We start from the raw sequence: 23,318 nt of genomic DNA, 5'->3' as shown, positions 1-23,318 counted from the left end.
AACAATTAGTTTCATGTCTGTCTCTTATGTGTAACTGATTCCAACCGCATTTGCTGAAATGCTGACTGTGAAATTGCGTTTGAGTTTGACAAGAAAGTTGGTAAGTTCTCTATTTTATCTGCATAATAACACTAATTAATACAAGACTTGACAAGATGATCAATCATACTGTGATACATCTGCTAGCAAAGCACCTTGGATACCACATAACAAAACAAACAACAAAATAAAGTTTGAGTTACACTGGAGCAACACTTACATGTAGTAGATGAGAGAGGATTAAAATCCAATAAGTCACTATTTGACAGTTGCAGATTGCATTGGTGAAAACAAACCAATTACTCAATTACACTTCTTCATCAACACAATGCAGACAACAGGAATGATGTGTGAGAACTGCTTGAATTCTAGGAAGTGAAAAACAATTAAAGTGGTTCAATGATTTTCCACCGAGTATACGTCCCCTTCATTCCTCTCACACGAAGGGAGTCAAAACACTGGTTGTAGATAACAACATGAGACGAGATGTCTCATGTTTATATCTGTAGCAGATAACAGAAAGCACACTCATCCTGTTTTTTAAAACGGGTTGTGGGAGTTTACCGTCCAGTGTTGACTTCTGAGAAAGACAGAATTGTTTTGATAAGCGTACCAGTCTTTTCAATGTTGTTTTCCTACTTTATCCAGTCAGCAAAGCATCACTGACTGGCAAATGCTAAAGAATTCTTTTTTCTACTCTTTAGATCATTTTCATATTAAAAAAGTGGGAATTTCCTTTTTTTAATTGTCCTTTTTCAGGGAAGACATTTTGACATCTGTCTCACGGTTCAGATGGACTGCAGTTTTATATTTTGGAGCCAAAGCTTTTGAGCTTTTCAATCCTGAGTTGTGGTTTATCACAGCATTTCTCAAACTTGATGATGCTCTGATAAAGGCTTTCGATGGGGCCTTTTTACAATTGGAATTCAATGGTATTCATCCAGTAGATTTATATGTCATTGTCGTGGACCAAGCAGTCAAGGCACAAGGAAACAGGCTTTAAATTCAAAATGTGGGTTTATTTTCCCAAAGATTATTCAATAACAATCATTTACAAAGATATTAATTAACAGCGTTATCGGGCCCCAATAAAAGAAGTCAAGAAAACATAACTCTATTAAAGAATAAGGTTAACAAAACAAGACGTTAACTCCATTAACAAAAAACCTCCCCGAATGAAACTGAGGGAAAGCTATACACTGGCTGACCAAACCAACCAAAGCATACAGGGGAGGACAACAAAGACAATAACCACAAGGTAACACAAAACCTCCCGCTTGCATAAAACGAGGTTCCACCCTCAGCCCCATCTTTTATCAGACCAGGAAAGGGAACTTAGCAGCCAGGTAACTTTCATTGTGGGGCTGTGGCCGCCACAGCCATCAAACTATATCAACAACACAGTTTACAAAAAGTAAACTCCACACACAGCCTCTTTCTTGAGGTATCATTACAATGTGGTGAGTGTAATTCTGCAGAGGGCACATTGTTACAGCTTGGCCTGCTGTCCAAAGCATTATTAGCATCTTTACCAAAATGGTTGATCTGGCATTGTATCCAGACTCCAAGCTGATCATCCTTGGTACAACAGAGGCACTGAACACATTAAGGAAGCCTCAGATGTATTGCCTACGGCCTTTTAACTGCGAAGAAAGTTCTACTCCAGCATTGGAAAACACCGGAAACCTCCGTCAGTACGGTACTGGCTTAATTACTTGCCTGATACTCTGTACAAAACATTTAGCTTTGTTCTGAAAGACAAGTTGGATTTTTTTGTTATATACTTATTCATTAACTCACTTATTTATATTCGGTTTCATTATGTTTCGTTGGACTCGATATGTGTTCAACATGTTCTGGCTACTGTCTTTAAAATAAATACAACATGTGTTTGCATTTGGTGTAAGGCAGAGTTAATGTTTTTAGAAACACCTGTCACCTGTGCTTCCCCTCTGAAGACAAGTCTAAATGATAAACCCATATCATCATGGAATACTTATTTCCACTACGATTGCAGACTTTTGAGACCAAATAGTTGTGGCATGCATCAGCAGATATCACTGAAGTTCAAACTCATTTCGTTTTGGATCTTGACAGCTCCCAACACACACACAACCCCTGAACCCTTACACCCCCACTTCCAAGCATTTCACGCCCACAGACTCACTCCCTTTGCCCCATATAAGCTGGTTGCAGATCCAGTCACAATATCTTTGAGCAACATAAGCTCCGGCTAGACAACCATACAGCCATGATTTCGATTGGAGGCCTCACAGGATTTTGGATGATTGCACTGCTAACTCTTCATGGTGCAGATGTGGGAGGTAATTTCTTCAAGATTATTTCAGTATTTATACTTAATGTACTCTTCTAATCGCAATGCTGTTAACTTCTGTGTTGCTTCATGTTCTTTGCCTACAGAGACCAATAGAAGCTCTTTCAATGAGCCCGACGTGCCTTTCCCACCTGCCTATCCCACTGCTCAGAACCTCGCTGCCATCTGCCATCAAGGTCAAGGCCGTCCCAGATACCTACCCGGCTTCTTCCCGAGATCCAGGGTCAGTCACTTCCGCCGCCGTGGAAACGCCATCAACCGTCTGGAGTCGTGGTACAGTTATTGCTGCAGCGCCCAGATAGCACAGCAGAACGACCAGATCCTCTGCTGCGCCCAACAAGCTGTGAGTCTCTGCCTGTGTTTGTGTGTGGGAGAAATAATGAGATACATTTAAAAAATAGTTTAGGAAATATACCAAGTATTTTTACATAAATATAATTGAATTAATTAAATATATAACAATGTCAATCGCAAGATTTATTCAAGTCATAATTTTAAAAAACGGTTCAATTTATTGCCTTTTACAAGATGAATGGTGACAAAAGGACCTCAGTGTCTCAGTTCAGCAGGACCAGCATCAGATAGGCGGATTAAAAGACAATACACATTTTAAAGGAATACCTGTATTCTGCACCCAAATACAAAGGAATTGATTTAACTTTAGAAACTAAGAGTGGTTAGGACTTGTGAAGATAACATTTGCTTTTCACAGAGAGATGAAATACAACTTTGTGACCTTGAGTATGTTTTTCTTACAGTGGAGACAAACCCTGACCCAGTTCTGTACGGAAGAGTTCTCCACCATGACTGGCGCATATGTGTGTTGTGGGGACAGAGGAGCCGCTCAGTGGGCGTGCTTTAACAGCGAGCTGCCAAACCCAAACTATGACCCGACACCAGGCTACATTGCACCCCCCGTCCCCGTGGAGCCAGGATTCACCTTTAACGCTTGCTGAAGTTGGTCAAACAAACTAAATATAAAATATAAAACAAAAGTGAACAGAATAGTTAGGTCGAGGTATCTTGGAATGAAATAATGATTTTTGTATAACCTTGGGGAGTGAGATTGGGTTAATGCCTGCATTATAAATCATACATGATGCTGAGCTGATAATGGGATGTGTCCTGTGGATCTTTGTCACAGAGGCGGACAGTAAGGATGATAACAGCTGAAGTCAGTTATTATTTTGACATGTCTGTATTTTAACCAGCTTTGTCACAACGGGAAACATGTTTTTAAAATGCATTGGTAACACTTTATAATAACTACACACTATGAAGCATTAGTTAAGTATGAGTAAACACTTACTTCATCATTTATAAAGCATTGTTCCTACATTAACACTCATTCTATCATGCTATTCAACAACAGTTATAAATGTTTTATTCCTGATTAATAAGCTTGTCTATTATGCGTTTCATTATTGTGTTTTCATACTTTATAAATGATGGATTCCCCATTGGTAAATTAAGTATTATATATATTACAAACCAATTATTAAGGAGTTGTAGATGATTAATAACATCCAATGCATTTTTTGGCAAATGTTTACTCACAGTCATAGCGCAAATAAATTGTGTCCTGAGTTGATTTCACAGTTTCTAACATGTACTGTAGTATTCTTTGTTAGGGAAATAAAGGATGAAATAAAGACATTAAAGTTCTCATGTTTTTTGTTACTGAACAAGCTACTGATAATGGACTTGATATAACTTTGGAGAAACGGCAGGTTGGCAGCTTCAAATGACAAAAAACAAACAATGTTGAGTTTTGAAACAAATTTCGTTCTTCAAGTCTTGTAATAAAAACAAAATGTCACTAGGGGTCGCTATTGGATTTAATAATTGGGTGTGGGACATTTACAGATCAATGATCAATGAGATAATCAGTGTACTGCCAAACCAGAATAGCAATGTGAAGTTAAAGTCACAAATAGACATTTACATAAATCACAGCAAACCTTAAGCTTTCACGAATAATACCGTATCTGCTATTTTTTCTCTTACTTGCTGCACACAGAAGGGAGGCACGCATTGACGAGTTATATTCAGCAGAGAAAGTTTGTATTACTAAATAAGGACTGACTCATTTGATCAAATTAATCCCTCCACAGATATAGGATTTTATTTGATGATATTCTTTTAGGGTGATGATGTCACAAGTAACAACGGACAAAAAACCTTAATAGAAGCTTCTTGTGTAAGAACAACGACCTTTGGTACAGCCCAACTGGACTTTCACTCAGCTGTTTTTTCAGAACCATGGACAGCGCTGTTTGCTGCGTGTAGATGATGTGTAGCAGAGCTGTGCAGCAATGAACGGAGCAGATGAGAGAGAGAGAGAGAGAGAGCTGCAAGCCCAAACCAGCTTCTATGAGCAGCAATGAGCAGAGCTGTGCAGCAATGAACGGAGCAGATGAGAGAGAGAGAGAGCTGCAAGCCCAAAACAGCTTCTACCCGCCTCCCACTGCTCATTTGACAAACAACCTTTAATAAATTCAAAATAGTCTCTGATAATGCTAATATATAATGTGAGTGCTCTGATTAACAATGATATTTTTCTGATTTTGAGACAGTATGTATATTGTTGTTATTTAGCCCCTCTGAGGCTAAATGGTTTCATCAAGGTACCATGTTTTTTATATTACAACTAACTGAGCAGCAAATTGAAAGAGAAATCCGTTCTATCATCAAATCGACCAAAGTGTCACATGTTTAACCATGACGTATATAAGCATTTGGTGCAGATAAAAACAGGTAGCACACATCAGGACCCATCAGCCTTGTAGTCACACTCAATTTTACCTTGGAAAGAACCTTCACAACTATGGAAGGAAGAAATAAATATCAAGCTTTGGAACAGCTCCACAACAACGAAAACACTGTTGAAAAAATAGTCAGAATCAAAGAAACCGGAAACTTTATAATCGCTTTTAGAAAGCGTTTAGGGGACGAGACACGTCTTTTCATTCCGTTTAAACCTGGTATTTCAGCACAGTTACAGATAAAATAAGGCTTAAGCTAATATTGCCCAGAAAGAGTGGTCAATAAGCATTTTGTACATGCTTATAGGGCAGCTTCAGCACAACATTTCTCATGTTGGATGGCATGTCCAATTCCTTCATGTCCTTAATTTGTTCTGATGCATGACAGCATCCCCGAAGAAAAAGAGCAAAAGCCTGTAATGCTTGAATATCATCACCTTTAATATGTGTCCTGAAGACTTTGTCCATACAAGCAGAAGACATTCTTTTGTTAATTTCCAAAATGTTCTCAGAGAAGAGCTTTCTTGTATCCTGGAGGAAGATGATGGCAGCTGTGCACTATGTCTCCTTGCTGACCTCTGTTGTATTGTTCAAGAAAGTGCAGGCAGTTGCCAAAGTTGTCTTTTCCTCTACTCCATTTTCAAAAGCTCTGATGAAAGCTTGGTACTGAAGAGGATCTCCATTAAATACTGGAATGTCTCTTGGCAGGAGAGAAGATGAGAGATTTAGTTTGACCAATAAAGCAGTAATGTAATTTTGTCTTTGCATGATATTAACAATGTCCCTGACAGTTACCAATGAGCATTGGCGTTTGAGAGTGCATATGCCCCGCTGAGTCTCTCTGTACATGAATGGGTATGGATGCTGGACCTCAGTTGAGTTTCTTGCACTTGATCTGTAGCTTGAGTATGGGCATTGGTTCTGACTGATGTTTTAGAAACTTGTTCCTGTGTGTAAGAAGTCAGTTAGCTAACTTTTAGGACTGTAAGCAGGCACAGTAGGATTGAGATTACTGGTGTTTTGAGTATTAGCCTTTTCAAAATAAGAGTGCATTTCATCTGACACTATAGAGCCATTCCTTGATGCACTGGCCTCCAATACGGGAATTTTAGCATTAGAAGCCGCCATCTCTGTTTCCAATGCAAGTCTTTATTTTTCCTTTCTCAGTTGTTCCTCTTGTGCCTCTATTAAGTGTTGTTTCTCCAGTGCTGCAACACACCAGCTGCTCTTTCAGCTTCAGCCATGATGCTGCAGAGGATGCTGTAGAGACACATGATAATTGAGATGAAGTTTTTGGCAGGCTTGATTTAGAGGGTGCGACATTGGAAACACTGTCCTCGGGTCCAACTTCCTCCGAGTCTATCACACGTACATGTTCAACACATTTAATATTTGGTTGTGCATATGGTTGACCAGCATCAACGAGCCATTTCTTCACATTTTCTGCAAAATCCCAGTAGAGTTTCCTTATATCCTCGAACCAATGATTTTGTTTTTCGACTTCATCCTGGAGTATGGGTAAGCTTAAAAAAAGATCTGTGCTCATCTTTTACTTCATCATAGCACCTAATGAAATAGGACAATTGACATTGCACGTGTGTGACATTTTCATGGGATTAAGCACCTGAAGCCTTTTCATATGTGTGCTTGCTTGCTTGCATTTTGACTTTCTTACTGCTTGGCACTTTTCTATGTGGTGAGCCGGCCACTTTGAAGTGAGTTTGAGGTCTCTTTTTTCAGACAGCATAGACATGTTGCCCTCTTTCTTATCGTTAGTGACTTTTAGTGCGCTCCTCCTTTAACACAAGCGACCCACACTGCGGCATAACCATACAATGCTTCTGTTAACAATCACAAGCACAGTTCACTTCTTTCAATTCATCATCACCACAACCGGAAAACAAATGCATGAATGAAAAGAGACAATTTATCATTCAGTCCGAAACTTATTCCTCACAGCAGGATCAAAAGCGAACACTCATTACGTGGCAGTTCACATCAACAGAGTTACTGGGTTTCTAAACCGCATTCCATCTTGTTGTGTGCTCCTGCTATGGCGTGGATTGTCATTCCTTTGTTTGGCATCTTGGCAGAAGATCTAACAATGTGCATCCACATTAGGTCCAGAGAATCCAACACATTTTTTTCAAGGGCGGTTATTTTACTTTATGTAGTGTTTATTTGTCAGAGAAATAATCAAAAACAAAACTTACATCAAAAGGCCACTTATGCACCATTTTAGTCGGATTGTAGGATTGTAACTCAGGCAAGAAGTTCAATGTTCAGTGGTGATTTGCAGTTTTGGTAGATTCTATTGTAGTGATCAAAAGCAAACATTTGTCCTGCAGTCTCTCTCTGGTAAAAAAAACCAAAATATGTCCTTCCTGGTGCATCACCTGACATTGACACACCTGCTACCTGTATCCCTTCACCTACACAAGTGCCTGGTGCTCAGTGCCCCTAGTGTCAGCACAAATAAAGACAAAAATAACAACAAAATAATCAAACGAATGAAATAGCGCCAACACATATTTAGATCACAATCGCTTAATATAGCCTGTATTGTATTGTTGACCACACACAATCATTATACATTCAGACTATATTTTTGGGTGGTTAAATAATGGTATATATTCTATATTCAAGGTGCTCAATATGAAACTCAGAGCATAAGCCTCCATACGGCTCTCAACATGGTGAGGGTGCTTACAGCAACTTAATTTTCTGCTCAGGTAAACATTACTCCATTATATGTTGTCATTAGAAATAGTTGTTTGATGACGTGGTGCACACAATAAAACACCTTTGTTTTCTTTTTTGGTTTTCCTGTGACATTTGTGTTTTATTCTGAAAGAACATTTAACCGGAAGTTTTGTTCTTGCTCTGACTGGTGGTGCATAATACAAAACTGCTGCTTCCGCACTGCTTCCTTGTTTATTTCGTTTTTACGAAAAACAGTGCCTTTAAAGTTGAGTTTTTCTTTCTTTGGAAACGGCGAAAACTACTCCACGAGGTTTTCCAGTGAGTTGGCGCTTTATTTGTAATGCTGTTATTTAGTTATCAGTGTGACCAGCTTTGCTAAAGTTAGAAAAGTTGAATAAGAGTTAGCAGTTAACGTTAGCTAGCTTATGTAAATGTCGCAATCCAGACACCAATGTAAGTTAACGTGCTAGCGTGTTACAACGTGCACTGGTCTTACCATTCATTACATCCCCCCAACAGTTACATTATTCACAGACGGTGAGCAAAAAGTCTTGTTAACGTAACAAACTGTATTTTCAAATCCTCCAGTCCAGCAACAGAGCCAGTCAACGTGGCGGTTGTCAATATTTGTGGCATGGAGTCATCAGAAGTGTTTGCTGTTAACGAGCTACTTTTGTCTACACAGATCCCCAACTACTAGACGTGCTCACGCAGGGAAAACTGATAACGTCTAACCAGGATTTGACTTTCAACACAGCCGAGTTTGAGATCAGGTTTCGGTCTGAATGGCCACAGCTGCAGAGGAGCCTCCAGAGCTGCAGGGCCTCTCTGGTAGTAAGTACTAACGCTGTATTTCTACACCACTGTTTCATGAAAGGGATAAATCAGATGTGTTTGACACGAGTTATTCACTTAGATAATCTAGATAGATGGCCATTCGCTCAGGTTATGGATCCTGTGGACGGGCAGGTACCAGTGGTGTTGTTGAACTCCATTGAGTTATGATGAGATGTGTTGCTATTATACTATTAAGTCTTATTGAAATAAGTGTGACGGACCAAAAAAAGAGTAATGTAAATAGTATAACGGACTACATTATTCACAACTGAGTGAAATCAACAGCAGTAAATGGGGCCATTTAACAAAAACGTTTAAAGTGGAACTCTAGCGATTTTGTATTATAGTTCTATTAAGTTGTGGGATTCATACGAGACAGATTGAAAAGATGAATAGTCAAAATGGCCAAACATCCTGACTTTTAGTGCCTGGTATGGGTCAAGCTCTAAAAAACAGAAAACGGGTTCCTACATTTCCGGTAATGCGACTTTAAAACTACACCCCCGGTGCTTTTCGTTTTAAAGTTGTGCTCTCTTGATGACATCACAACATCCTCAGGGGTTTTATTTTTTCCTTTTAAGTGGAAAATCGGTGGAAAAGCAAACTGAAAAGTAGACAGTCACATCATTTTGTTGTGTCACTTTCTGAAGTGTTTCTTGAAAGACAAAAGTGAACTATTAAGGTCTACTGTTCAATTTGGACTCCCAGGAAAATAACTATCCATTATCGATATCAGGACATTCATTAGCCTTTTATGAATTTACTTGAATAGTAATAGAATACTTATCTAATTCCTCCCATTGCACTCGAAGACCTGCAGAGTCAGTTCTGGAGGAGACTGTCTTTTCTCAGAGGTAATGAACGAGGTGCGTCTGCACGCTTTCTTTTCACCATTATGGAATGGTGGAAGCTGTTTTAAGCGGTGTTGTGTAATATTAACGCATCCAGTGTGAGAATAACATTTGTTTGATTAACTTATTTCTTTCCCTCCTTGTGTATTCTTTTCTAACTTTCATGTTTCTTCCCCCTGTTCACTCCAGATTCGGCTGGGACCCGAAAAAATGCTCCTCCCGAGGTAAGAAATAACTGATTCGTTTGCAGGAAATGCGTAATCGAGCTCTGTGACTGTTGGGAAACACATTGCGTTTGTCTTTACAGAATTTACAGACATTTAGCTGACACACCCTCCATTCCTTCCTCTTTCAAACATGAGGCTATTACTTCGCAGCAGACTTTCTTTCCGCTTCTATTTACGTGATTTTCCCACCATGTTTGTACTCAGAGTCCAAGCACCAGCATGACTCCGGCCATGAAAAAGACCATCGGCCATCGTGGAATTGATACCACTGGGGAGACGACGTACAAGAAGGTGGGAGATCAGCCTTCATTGACTGAAGCACATTTACATCCACTCACTTCTGAGTGCAACCAACAATAATTTGCCTTATCTATTAATCTGCCAAATATTTTTACGATTAATCGCTTATTCTATAATATTTTTAAAAGCCAGAGGTAACATCTTCATATGTCTTGTTTTGTCTGACCAACAGTCCAACACACAACGATATGTAAATTGTAAAGATAATGTTTGGTGCCTTTGCTTTAGAGATGACTCAAACAATTAATCAATGAGCAAAAAATCTGCAGATTCATTTTTTTGTTCCCTGATTAATCAAGTAATTGTTGCAGATCTATACTCACTGTTAATTCATGAAAATATGTCAAATCTTTCTTGCCAAGTCCTATTGTGGAGATTGCTTATGATTGGTTAATAATATATAAACCATAGACAGATCTGAACTGTATTTGTCATTTCGGTCTTCCAGACAACATCTTCAGCCCTAAAAGGTGCTATCCAGTTAGGCATCGCTCACACGGTGGGCAGCTTAAGCCAGAAACCTGAGAGAGACGTGCTGCTGCAGGACTTTGAAGTTGTCGAAAGCTTCTTCTTTCCCAGGTACAATTTTGAGTTAAAGACAAGTTGTAAAGAGGGTGTTCTGTCTGTTCTAAATAATTACTCCTTTACATAACCTCCTTGTATGATGTCTAATCCTCTGCCTCTTGTCTTTTACTGGCAGTGAGGGCAGTAACCTTACACCAGCCCACCACTACGGAGACTTCCGGTTCAAGACGTACGCCCCAATGGCCTTTCGGTACTTCAGAGAGATGTTTGGCATCCGGCCTGATGACTACATGGTATTCTTGTTTACTCAGCATCTGTGATAATCAGAAAATTTGCTAGCAGAACAGTAAAACTCTGAGGAAAGGGAAATAACTGTGAGAAGAGAGGCGTGAAAGAGTGTAACTAGGGAAGCGTGAAATAATTGGGCGCCGACACACTAGGTGTGGGGGCTGCTGACGATGTAACATCCCAGCTGACTTGTTTTTAACCGGTGTTCGTAGTTCTTTGGTTTCTATAATATAACATTTCTAACTACTGTGGTCTGGTCTGGTGACAGTACTCTCTGTGTAATGAGCCGCTGATCGAGCTATCGAACTCCGGGGCGAGTGGATCTCTCTTCTACGTCTCCAGTGATGATGAGTTCATCATTAAGACCGTGCAGCACAAAGAGGCGGAGTTTCTGCAGAAACTGCTCCCAGGTTACTTCATGGTAAGAGCTAATGATTGGCTTTAATAACCTTGGGCATTTTCCTTATTTTCAGACATATTGTAGACAACATGATAAATCAAGAGAATAATTTACAATGACTATTGTGAATGTAAATAATCATTAGTTGCGGCACTAAAGGCATCGTAGCATTTTTTTACTATTTTGACAAAACAAGCTCTGGCAAAATATTGTCTCTGCATTATTTTTTTTTTCATGGCTAATGTGCAACATTGTAAGGCTGTTTTGATTTTTATCAGTTGCACTGATGCTTGTTTTGATTTTGTTTTAATATTGTACTTTCCTTCTACCATCCTCTCTGCTCTCTTCCAGAACCTGAACCAGAACAAACGGACCTTATTACCAAAGTTTTATGGACTCTGCTGTGTCCAGGCAGCGGGTAAAAACATCCGTATAGCAGTTATGAACAATCTGCTCCCGAGCGCCGTACAAATGCACCTCAAGTATGATCTAAAGGGCTCCACCTACAAGCGGCGGGCCTCGGCTAAAGAGAAAGAAAGGTCTGTGCCCACATACAAGGACCTGGACTTCCTGCAGGACATGCAGAATGGCCTGATACTGGAGGGGGACAAGTATAGTGCTGTTTGCAAGACCATCCAGAGAGACTGCCGGGTAAGAACTACAGATTAATGCCTGTCTAAACATGAGGCTACAAGTGGGATATTTCCAAATTTATTTAGGATAAAATCATCACAAACGCACATAGACTGAGTGAGAAATATCTACATTTTTCTCATGTATTTTCCTCCTAATTCATTTGTAATCACTGGTCTGGTCTGTTTTTTGTTTTCCATTCAGCTTCTGCAAAGTTTTAAGATTATGGATTACAGCCTTCTGGTGGGAATCCATAATGTAGATCAAGGCTGTCGAGAGCAGGCCAGCAAAGAGGCGGTGGCCGGGGCCGGGGCCGTGGACCAACGGAAGCCACAGGGTCAAAAGTCCCTGTATAGCACTGCTATAGAGGCCATCCAGGCGGAGGCAGGGAGCATGGGATCACCGGAAACAGAGGACCAGTGAGTGACGGCGTTTCAGTGGTCATGTTTACTGAGAGTAATGACGGAACACAAAATGATATTTCTTTTTCCTTCATTTGACAGAACTGGAGGAATCCCTGCGCGAAACTCAAAAGGCGAGAGGCTGCTGGTGTATATTGGTATTATTGACATTCTGCAGTCCTATAGGTAAACAGCACACATGTTTGTATAACTCTAAAGCCTTTGTGCAGTCAGTGACGCACAAAGTCTACACAGCCTGCATCGCAAAAGCAGCCCGTTAGCAAGGCAGCGGCAGCTTCAGTGCCCTGTCTGTCGTCTACACAGCATGTGTTCAAGCACAGTATTGATCTATGCTCTGTGTGTTGTTTTTCAGATTAGTGAAGAAGCTTGAACACTCGTGGAAAGCTTTGGTTCACGACGGGGTAGGCTACATCCTCATCATACTACATCATCTGGCCTCAGTTAATTAGTTAGTTTGAATTTACATTTCTCTAAGTAAACCCTGTAATCTTTCCTCTTCTGTAGGACGCTGTATCGGTACACAGACCGAGTTTCTATGCGGAACGATTTCACAAGTTCATGTGCAATGCAGTCTTCAAGAAGGTCTTATGTAAGTACATATTGTATCCATGAAGGTATGCGGATGAATACTGTGTGGCACAGATCACACCTGTGTCACCTCATTGCTCGGCACATTTGTTGCTTTCATTGTCTTTAAGCACAGGGCTCTCTCCTGTCGTGGTGCATTGACAGTTTGGGAACCCTGTGGGGAGCTTTCCTCAGAGGAAACGTGTTGTTGTCTTGGATGTGCAGAATTTCAAATATAGAAACAGCTGCTCAAACATCCTGCCAAGAGCAGATGATGACTCTTGTTGAATTCATTAACATCACTCAACATTCTAGACTGCTGATGAAATAAATATCTGCTGCCTTCAGGTGGCAATAAAGAGTCAACCTTTGCTGCATGTTGTCCCCCTTTCTAGTCTACCTGTTCTAACTATCTAATAATGGTAAAAAGGGCCAAAAAGAATTGTAAAAACATAAGTCAAATGTCAGCTACCGGTAGTTAAAAAAAACGTAGATCAAAAGTGGAAAGTTCGTGTTCGTTTGATTTCAGAAGTTTATGTAGGTTTGCATTCACCACTTAAAGTGACCAGAATATCACAGAATACATCATGGCACCAAGATCGCATTGCCACACCCCCAGACGTGCCTCTCTGCCCACTGGGTTGCACTATTGCCTAGACACAAAAATTGAGCCCATAATGTGTCATTTTTTGGCCTCTTAATTAACACTTTTCCTCTTGTATCCAGTAAAGACATCGCCGTCTAAGAAGCGGCGTGCAGTGACACATGGTCCTTTGAGGAAGACACCTGGTGCCGGGCCTTCTCTGTTGACCCAAATGAGCAACAACAGCCAGCACTCCAACCTCCAACATCAAGTCAGCTCTGACGCCAAAGAAGACACTGAAGGAGACAACGGTAAGAACTGGAAACAGGATTTCAGGTTTCAAGTGAAGTGCTGAAATCTAGTTTAGTTTTTTGATACCGGCAGTCCTCCAGCATGTACCAGCACGTGAAGTGCTTCTTTCACAACACCATCTTAACACTTTTCCAACCCACTCCACTCCCGTTCCACCCAGTCATGCATTCAGGTCGTCCTGACATCCTCCCAAAGACCTTACCGCCCAGCAACGCTGTTGCCAACGCTGTTGGCAACACTGTTGGCAACGCTACTGGCAACGCTACTGAAACCACTGCCTCCTCCTCCTTGGGAAACCCTGGATTTCTTCCCACAAGTCAGCCTCCGCCTCACTCTGAGGACGCCTACAAGCCAGTGGAAGTGGATTTAAACAACACTCCAAGTAAAGACCAGGAGCTCAGCTCCCCCAAGAAGTAAGAGGGAAAACACACATTAAGAATAGTATTTTCATATGCGAGCTCGTCAGAAGGACATGCATATTCAAATGTGTTTAGGTCTGTCATGGATTATAGTGTCTAATGATTAAATGTGTCGTCGAATATTTACAGTTTGAACTCAGATGCCGTATAAATGTCGTTGAACCAGAACCTCAAGAAACGTCAGCATGCATAATGGCAGTGCAGCATTGTTAAAAGTGCCATCTAGTGGCAAACATCTCCATCATGCTAATCTCAAGTAAACCTTTGCTGAAAAACACAATTAAAAAGTATTTCGAGTTGTTTCTTATTGTGTGAAGGTTTGATTCACTTACACTGGTCTTTTGTTGTTTGCAGAGCTCAGTATGACGAAAGTTCTGAGGATGTGATCTCACTCAGTGACATTCTTCCTCAAGCAAGGAAATGCTCTGTAAGTAGCTTAAACGTTTTTAATTTCTTGTGACAGATTTAGCTTCTGCCGAGTGTTTTTTTGTAACTTATGTTCATTGCCTTTTGGTTTTTAGGTGTAAAAGAGTGAACTTAAAGGATCCGAGACAAACTTTGAGGAAGTCATGGGCGTGGATGAATTGTTACGACCCTCCCTTTGGTGTGATTTGAGGTAAAGTTTACTGTGCATCAGCGAGACCAAGTGGACCATTCAATGTTTTTGTTGTTGTTGTTTTGCACTATGATATCCAAATCTCAACATGGTATGGGCATGCCAGTGGGTGGTTGTGTTCCGACACTAGTAATTGCGGGTACGTTAATGCTGTGGTTATTGAACACTATTATTCATCTCATAGGAATGATTCTATGCACAACCAGATTGTTCTTGGCACTGATGTTGAAACTCAGCCAGCATTTGATGTATAGTGTAACATGAGGACTTTGCCTTATTTGAGACTGTCTTTATTTAAGTGTTGTTTCTTGAATTGTATTGTCTCCTTTTTATAATTACTTCCTCCTTTGTGTTTACCAAATGCTGTAGCACATCCTTGTGCATACTCATCTCTGTAAGTGTCTGTCCCACCACCCAAAGGCCCGAGCCGGTTCCTACTACATGATTGACTAAGATGTCTTAACACAAAACCATATTATTTGGGTTGGGAACACAGTTTCAAATAAAACATGTTTTAAAGCAATTTCTGTATGTATATATCTATATACTTTGTAAGCTGCCATTTTTAAAGCCTACTCTGAATGCAAATCATGCTAGAAAAAGAGGTGATCCTCAGCTTGTGGTTTTTATTTAACCAATTATTCTAATAATGGACTGATTTCTAAATGTTACCTCTCATATTCAGGTCAAAGGGTTATATTAAAAGGATTGTTTTATACTTGCACTGTACAGTTTGATATCAGTTTCAGGTTTATTGGCGTCTACTGGCTTATGTCTAAATGTGACCAAAGACTTTGGGCCTGCCTCATGAAGCAATACCAGTGAGTTAGTCAGCTAAGTTTGAGGTTTTTTTAATATATATAAAAGAACCACAATTTTACATGTGCTTAATGAACAGAAATGCAGAAAGTGTCATGTACCAAAAAGCATGACATGATTACAAACGTGGTACAATCGCTTTGTTTTTCATTATAAATTATGATATTTTAAATGGTAATATAGTAAATGTTTGCAGGAGAGGCAGGTGTCCCACTGTGACGATAAAATAGAATAAAGAGTATTTCTATTGGTATCCAATGACACATTCTAACACTGTAGCCCTGGAGAACATAATGTGATTTTCTAAGTAGGTATATTTTATTTACTCATCAATAACACCAGAGCATCTGCATTGTTTGGGTAATTTATGTAAAAAATCTGAAACTAGCCTCCACTAATGTCATCTAATTGCATAACCATAACACCACCGGCAGTTTAGACCTGCAGTCCAGTCCAAACTGCGGCACCTAAAGCTAATAAGCAGCAGCTGCAGCAGTTTAGACCTGAAGATGTAGTGATTTGCACAACCGGCTGTCAAAGAAAGTGACAGCTTCAGCAACTTTGTCTAACGGCTCATGAGTGTAAGAACATTTTTGTTTGTTTGCTTCCGGTTGATATTCGTATGAGTTTGTTTTTATTTTTCAACATTTTGACCACATAAAGAGTTTTGCTTGAGTGTTATTGTCTGTCCTTTTCTCCCAAGTAACCAGGTGAAAGAGAAGAAAACTAGGGTAGGATGCACTGGCCAAAATAAATTTAGCAATATATGTTGGTAGAAGTTTTGACTTTTCTTCTGAATATTTAAAACCTATAAACATGGGTGGTACTGCGGTTTTATTATATTTTTTTAAATGTTACTCTCACAATCTGCATTAGTCCACTGGTAATAGTCAAAAAGCTATGTATAAACTTAATATGATATGGATTACTCAAATTTGAGTGATCTATTTTTCCCTTCACTTATGTCAACCACATATTAAAGCTGATATATTTCACACCGATTAAGATGTATGGCAGTTTGATTGTTGTATTATTTTCAGCTTTTTGTTTTCCTGATCCCGATATTTAGAAACGAGTGCATCAAGTACTTCCTCAACATTACTCGTACTATTTTGTTGTATTAATTATGATCTTAATCTTAACACAACCTTGGTTGCGGCAATTTCCCAAAAGGGTTATCTTCTCCATCTGTTCTTAAATTAATTTTAGTTGATTTGTTGCATGTGATTGGATTGTAATTAAAGAAACGTGCCTCTGTCATAAGCTGAACTAGTAAACCCGGGGTTAACAGAGCCAGCTGTGTGAGCTTTGTTTGTAAGGGTTATCCAAATTCGTAAAGAGAGATTTTTGAGACCGAGCCCAATTAAGATATAGTAATGTTTTTCATTCGGAAAACATGGTGATGGCCACCTGGTGTATAAAAGATTTGTTTACAGCATATATACTGCATTCCTGACAAATACATACATGACAAATTTCCAACCAAGAAAAGAGGAACATGGATCATTAGGGTAGTTTTATACATCCTGTTAATGGTATGTGGAGGTATTTTATTCTGCTCGCTGTTATATCAAACTGTCCGACCCTATTTTGAAGTGAAACTGTGTCTTACGGTATGAACTTTAAAACAGCTAGACATGCAGCCTATGAACCAAACATGTACACAGTCATATGTAGTATAGTAAAAGTATGTATTGCTCTGGTGTCCAGCATGTTTATTAATGAGGAGTATTGATTGAAAATGTACCTTTATCTAGCATAACAAGCTTTTATCAAAGGCATGCAACTACGGTAAAACTTGTCTTCGTTGTGATGATTTTGATTACAACAATTGTGAAATCATCCTTTCATTTTTTTTGTATAATTTGTTCATTAGTCTTCACTTGCCTTTGCATTATATACAGTAAATGTATGCAATAATCACAATATTGCCTTTTCCACCAGAATATGTATTTAGAAGTTCTCTCTCTTGCTCTTTTGGTGATTTCATGTTTTTGTACACTTCCACCTGAATTTATGAAATACAAAATAAATGTTGCTTTTTTTTGATTGTATTACATCATACAGATGTTTTCAGTCTTTAATATTGTTATAAAATATGACTGATACATACTGTAAGACGATATTGAGTTGGCTATCCCTTTATTTCTTGGTGTCCTACGCCCTTGCAATGTCGCAGAATAATAAACAGCATTTAATTCAATTTAAAATGCACTCCATCATATCTATTGCAATTTAAGTTAAACAATATATAGTTAATATGGAAATTGCAGTACAAAATGACGTTAACTTTGAAATAGGATTTTATGTATTCCAATCCTAGTCTTTATTTGCACAATAAATAAGATGCCATTCTACTCTGAACTGTCTCCATGACAACTGAGTAAAAGCAATATCATCTGCACGAGCGAGGAAAGTTAATTAATCTTTCAAAAAATTCAAAGTGCTCAACATAAGACGTAACAAGTTATAAATAGAACGTAAAAGAGTAAAATAAATACCGGCCAAAAACCTGGCCAATCATATTTGACTTTGTTCAGCCTTTGTCCAATAGCCTGTGAGCTTGTAAGGTTACGACAGACAGCAACAAGAACTTTCCAAAATGGGGCTCGAAAGTACCATGGTCTGGTAAGAAGTCGACAAATGCTTTTTTGTGTAGTTGTTGGTCTGTTAGCGGCTCACACGAAGACACAATAATCTATCTGTCGGTGTACGAGATCTTTTACCTGAATTTAGAGCAAATGTCCCGGTTCACAGGGCATACAATTGACCGTTGACGGTTAGCCCGGCTAACGGCTGAGTCATTGTAGCTAAAGTTAGTTTAGATTTGCGGTCTTATTAAAGTATATGTTTTGCGAGCTGTGCCATATATGAATAACGTTACATTCATGAATTATTTACCTCACAATTAAGTAAGATACTTTCTATCTTCATAATCAACTGACATCCACGATGATGTGATTGTTTCGACCATCGACTTAACGTTATGTGGAGTCACCGGTTGCTATCGTTAGCCAGCCGTGCTAATGCCGTTTTTATTATTGTACCGACATTTTAAATCTATTAAACACCATAAATGTACTTCCCAGATGAATTGGGAAGAAGGTAAACTTTTCCTATGTAGCTGATAGTGAAGAGGAATTGAGATGTATTATTGTAAACTAGCTACAAGGCCTATGCTAACTAGCTTGGTCTCGGGTTGAAATGGGAATGACATGCCAACTGCTAACGTTAGCTAGTTAGCAGCCTAACGTGAGTGACGTAACGCTAACGTGATCAGAGCCACGTTAAACTTATACTTCCCCCCCCAGTGTGGACAACAGTGAATACATGAGAAATGGAGACTTTCTACCAACGAGGCTACAAGCTCAGCAAGATGCTGTCAACATTGTTTGCCACTCTAAAACACGAAGCAATCCAGAAAACAATGTGGGCCTCCTCACTATGGCCAAGTAAGTTATTCTCACAGAAATTATCACAAGTTCTAATAGTATTCATCCTCATATCTCTTCAACACTTCATAGCACAATTGGTTTTGTTGTACATTGTGGCGGATGATGGACAGCACGGGATGTTTGATTTTGTTTTCATACAGTAACTGTGAGGTCCTGAACACGCTGACACCAGACTCTGGCCGCCTCCTGTCCAAACTCCACGCTATCCAGCCCAAAGGAAATATCTGCTTCTGCACAGGCATCAGAGTGGCTCATGTGTGTAACTGAGATTTTTTTTCATTTTAAGCATTTGTTTCAAAATTAAAGCTATGGTTGGTAATCTTGAGAAACCAGTAAGAGTAAACTAGATCTTTTTTTTTTAAATGATCCAACCGAAGATGTCGTGCCAGTGTTCCCAACTCTTGTCCAACTCTTGGAGAAAGTTGCCAAGTTGGCAACATTTACAGCCCCATAAATTAACGGAAACGATCATGGCAATTGTTTGTACTCGCAGCTGTCAAGCTAGCACCTGAAGGAAGACTCTGACGACGCGCAATTAGTGCACAGGTAGACAAACAGGTCGGCTGTCCAATTATTCAATCAATGATTGGATGGATTTATTACAGTCCTGTGACTGCCACGGATTGGATTTATTTATTAAATTGTCAAAAAATATAATTAAAAAAGTTCTTTAAGAACATTACCAACCCCAGCTTTAAAAGAAGGGCTATACGTAGTGATTACCTGAATTGTAAATAAGAGGGGTTTGGTGTCTGCAGCAGCAGTTTTTGAGTAGCCATATTTTTTTGTCATGTGTTTCCTGTGTAGCTGGCCCTAAAACACAGACAAGGAAAAAACCACAAGATGAGGATCATTGCCTTTGTTGGGAGTCCTGTGGAGGATAATGAAAAAGAAGTGAGTTTAAAGTATTCTTTTATCACATTTTTATTATATATTTTATTATACATCATAGGTTTAACACATTCTCCCACTGTCTCTAACACTGCCTATGTCTGTCTTTCTTCATCTCAACCTGCTACTGTTCCACCTGCTGATTCTGCAGCTTGTCAAGTTGGCAAAGCGCTTGAAAAAAGAGAAAGTGAATGTGGATATTATCAACTTTGGAGAAGAGGTGAGGACTTCTTGGTTTATCTACCGTTGCACTGCTATAAGGCAGAGTGAAGTGAAGCATAATGTATTTACAAATTGAGCTTTGAACTTGCCTTCCCATCTATCTCCCAACTGTTTATTCAGGAGCTGAACACAGAGAAGCTGACTGCTTTTATTAATACTTTAAATGGGAAAGAGGGGACTGGCTCCCACCTGGTCACAGTCCCTCCAGGACCCAGTCTGGCTGATGCGCTGCTCTCCTCTCCCATCTTGGCCGGGGAAGGAGGCTCTATGATGGGTCTTGGTGCCAGTGACTTTGAGTTTGGTGTGGATCCCAGTGCTGATCCAGAACTTGCCCTGGTAAGCAATATATAGATGTGAGTTTAGTACCTAGCATAAATGTTAGCTTTGATGGATTTTCTTGAGAGAGAAATTCAAGGGTTATTTTAAAGCAAACAAGTTTGTTTACGACAACGGCAACAAAGTTAAATCATAGCACTTACCGTACGTTCCGGACTATAGAACACACCACATCATGAACCAGGGCAAATCCGCCCTTGAGCTTGTGTTGTCCTCCTCATTGCGCTGTCCCCTTAATCTCATAGTATCCCAGCCTTTCAGAAGTCTGTAATGCAAGTATGTCTGCATGAAAAGATGTACAAAGATATATTATATATTCGCTAATGCTAATCGCGGTTAGCATTTCCCCATTGGCCGTAATGTTAAAATTAGCTTAGAAGCTAGCGAGTCGGACATGTACTGTTAAAAGCATCTTGCCGTTCAACCTTTTTTGTTAACAGTCCTAGTGAGAGGTAGGTCAAAGGTACTTCATCCATATTGTAGCGACCCTGTCAGTAACAGCTGGTAGCAGAGGGGTTGCTGGTAGCAACTGTTCTGTGTCGGGAGCTAGTAAATGTTGTGTTAGACCGGAACCGGAAGTTGCGGTTGTTGTGGCAGAGAAAAGCTACGGAAAAATCCGTATATGAAGCGCACCGGACTATAAGCCGACGCCTCAAAGCGTGGGGTAAAAAGTAGCGGCTTATAGTCCGAAAAGTACGGTAACTGCTATTATACAGTTATTGTATAGGTTGAGTGAAAAACTATCAGATAGTCCATTCAAGATGTACCCACACTAACACCAATGTGAGAGATGCTGTTTACAAAGCAAATACATGTGGATCAGTTCTTTAAGGTTCGAAACTCATCCACATGTAGAAAGCCAATGTGATGCTGCATGGTATTAAAAATAGCAATAATGTGTGACTTTTCTTCACTAAAATTTCACTGCTGCAAAGAGAGGGCTTGATAAAGACGATGAAACAAATTGGGCCAAGAATGCAAAGAACATGAGATCTCAAGTGCACGTTGACTTTGTTACAATAAAAAAAGGTGTTTGCAGTTTAGAGTTTGAAGTGATGCCCTTTGCCTTTATTTCTCACTGTGACGTCTCTGTGAATTCCTTTAGGCCCTGCGTGTATCAATGGAGGAGCAGCGACAGAGGCAGGAGGAAGAGGCCCGCAGAGCTGCTGCTGCTTCTGCAACGGATGGAGGCATGGATACAAGCATGGCCACAGCCGGTGCAGATGGTAATTGTTGTAGGATTAACAACTAGTTTCTTTCACTTATGAGACAGCTCTGTTTATTATAATTGTTAGTATTTGATAGAATGACACTTACTTTTGATTATTTATTTTTTTGACAGAATCAGAGGACGCCTTATTGAAGATGTCAGTGTCTCAGCCTGAGAGTGCTGCAGCAGTGCTTCCCGACTTCAGCAGCATGACAGAGGAGGAACAGATAGCCTACGCCATGCAGATGTCCCTTGCCGGAGGAGGTGAGTTCCATTTGATTATCATGCAAATTGATGTGCTTGCTATAACTTATGGCCACTCTATCTGCTGGTATGTCTAAGATAATAAGTTCTTTTCACTTGTTCTGTGAACAGAGTATGGAGAAATGGATGCAGCAGCTCCCATGGACACTGGAGAATCAGCCAAGGTGAGGAATCATGTTTTAAAGGAGCAATTGTTAAATGGGGCTCACCTGTCCCTTGTGTATTCTCAACAGAGTTGGAAAAGGTGGAGGAATTATTTCTGGCATCCAAGGTCCTGAAAGTAAAAGTGAATAGTCAGTGTAAACAAATGAGCAACTGCTTTAGAAAATATCTGGGTCTTTGATTAAAAGCTCAAAGTCAAAGGTACAGACCTGTGTATGACTCCCAACGTGGATTTTGTGTAAACATCACATCAAGATTTAAATCCTGTTGTGTGTGTGTGCTGCTAACTGTAAGTGGAAGCTAAATATTACACCTAGTAGAAACTCCAAAATACCATTGTTCCAAATTGCAACAACAAAGTTTGACAGGACATTTTTAATTGGAAAAGAAAACATTGAAATGGGGAAAATACCCTGTAACCAATGGCTTCTCCCACCAAAGAATATTTTACATACGAGATGACCAGATACAGTTTGGAGATCTTAAAACCACAAAAGGCCCAATCCATTCTAATCTATTGTATCCTCGAATGCAATTGAATAGGAGGAAGATGACTATGATGTGATGCAAGACCCGGAGTTCCTTCAGAGCGTCTTGGAGAACCTGCCTGGTGTCGACCCGAACAACGAGGCCATCCGCAACGCCATGGGCTCCCTGGCCTCCCAGACAGGAAACAAGCCAGAGGGCAAAAAGGATGAAGAGAAGAAGAAGTGAGGGGCAAACGAGACGGACACAGTCTTCAGACTTTGACTAGAAAATAAATAAACGAACAATTTCAGACTAATTCAGGATTACTTTAATATACCAAAATATTGCTGATGCATTGTAGGACTGACAGCCCAGCATGAGACAGCACTCTGACATTTAATACCATCGTTTACTGTCAGACACTCAAAAGAACAGACATAACAGTAATAAAGAAAAATATTAAGTGTTGAATGACTAGTGTAAAATCTGAATGCCCTGTAACATAAATTGATATCATCCTTAAAATCGCCTTGTATGCTCTTTAACCTACATTTTGTCTACATGGTATACTTGGCCTATTAGAAGAGCAAGAATTTTTCATGACAGGCTCTTAAACAGCTAGCCACGCTCCTGTCATGTATGTGTTTTTGCAATAAAATCATTGTGTAA

General features: G+C 39.7%; 2 protein-coding genes across 3 annotated transcripts; both read left to right on the top strand.

The window, feature by feature from the left end:
* The first annotated feature begins 8,031 nt into the window (after positions 1-8,031).
* On the top strand, positions 8,032-16,610 carry LOC306790883 (phosphatidylinositol 4-phosphate 5-kinase type-1 alpha-like). 2 transcript variants are annotated; one of them, XM_079287417.1, is made up of 17 exons: positions 8,032-8,160; positions 8,528-8,676; positions 9,492-9,533; positions 9,720-9,754; positions 9,962-10,048; positions 10,506-10,636; positions 10,758-10,875; positions 11,139-11,291; positions 11,622-11,921; positions 12,108-12,322; positions 12,407-12,490; positions 12,678-12,726; positions 12,830-12,914; positions 13,619-13,786; positions 13,948-14,200; positions 14,561-14,633; positions 14,728-16,610. In XM_079287417.1, exons 2-17 carry the CDS (start codon positions 8,628-8,630, stop codon positions 14,731-14,733), a joined length of 1,848 nt encoding a protein of 615 aa, XP_079143543.1. In that variant the 5' UTR covers positions 8,032-8,160; positions 8,528-8,627; the 3' UTR covers positions 14,734-16,610. The 2 variants fall into 2 exon arrangements, with proteins under 2 accessions (XP_079143543.1, XP_079143544.1); XM_079287418.1 differs by lacking the exon at positions 9,492-9,533.
* A 1,601-nt stretch (positions 16,611-18,211) lies between these two features.
* On the top strand, positions 18,212-23,317 carry LOC306790938 (26S proteasome non-ATPase regulatory subunit 4-like). Its single transcript, XM_079287493.1, has 10 exons — positions 18,212-18,269; positions 18,953-19,093; positions 19,237-19,351; positions 19,904-19,990; positions 20,139-20,207; positions 20,330-20,545; positions 21,651-21,771; positions 21,888-22,019; positions 22,131-22,183; positions 22,725-23,317. Exons 1-10 carry the CDS (start codon positions 18,244-18,246, stop codon positions 22,893-22,895), a joined length of 1,131 nt encoding a protein of 376 aa, XP_079143619.1. The 5' UTR covers positions 18,212-18,243; the 3' UTR covers positions 22,896-23,317.
* Position 23,318: the final 1 nt, after the last annotated feature.

Source organism: Melanostigma gelatinosum, assembly GCF_949748355.1.
Source record: "Melanostigma gelatinosum genome assembly, chromosome: 17".
Classification (NCBI taxonomy): domain Eukaryota; kingdom Metazoa; phylum Chordata; class Actinopteri; order Perciformes; family Zoarcidae; genus Melanostigma; species Melanostigma gelatinosum.
The sequence above is the reverse complement of the archived record's forward strand: the minus strand, read 5'-3'. Positions and strand labels throughout refer to the sequence as shown.

Bases quoted from the DNA above. Each gene is read 5' to 3' on its own strand.
- LOC306790883 (XM_079287417.1), top strand. From the start codon at position 8,628: ATGGCCACAGCTGCAGAGGAGCCTCCAGAGCTGCAGGGCCTCTCTGGT. The intron at 10,637-10,757 runs GTACAATTTTGA...TTTTACTGGCAG, and splicing joins GAAAGCTTCTTCTTTCCCAG to TGAGGGCAGTAACCTTACAC. The intron at 11,292-11,621 runs GTAAGAGCTAAT...GCTCTCTTCCAG, and splicing joins TGCTCCCAGGTTACTTCATG to AACCTGAACCAGAACAAACG.
- LOC306790938 (XM_079287493.1), top strand. From the start codon at position 18,244: ATGGGGCTCGAAAGTACCATGGTCTG. The intron at 19,352-19,903 runs GTGTGTAACTGA...TTTCCTGTGTAG, and splicing joins CAGGCATCAGAGTGGCTCAT to CTGGCCCTAAAACACAGACA. The intron at 20,546-21,650 runs GTAAGCAATATA...GAATTCCTTTAG, and splicing joins CTGATCCAGAACTTGCCCTG to GCCCTGCGTGTATCAATGGA.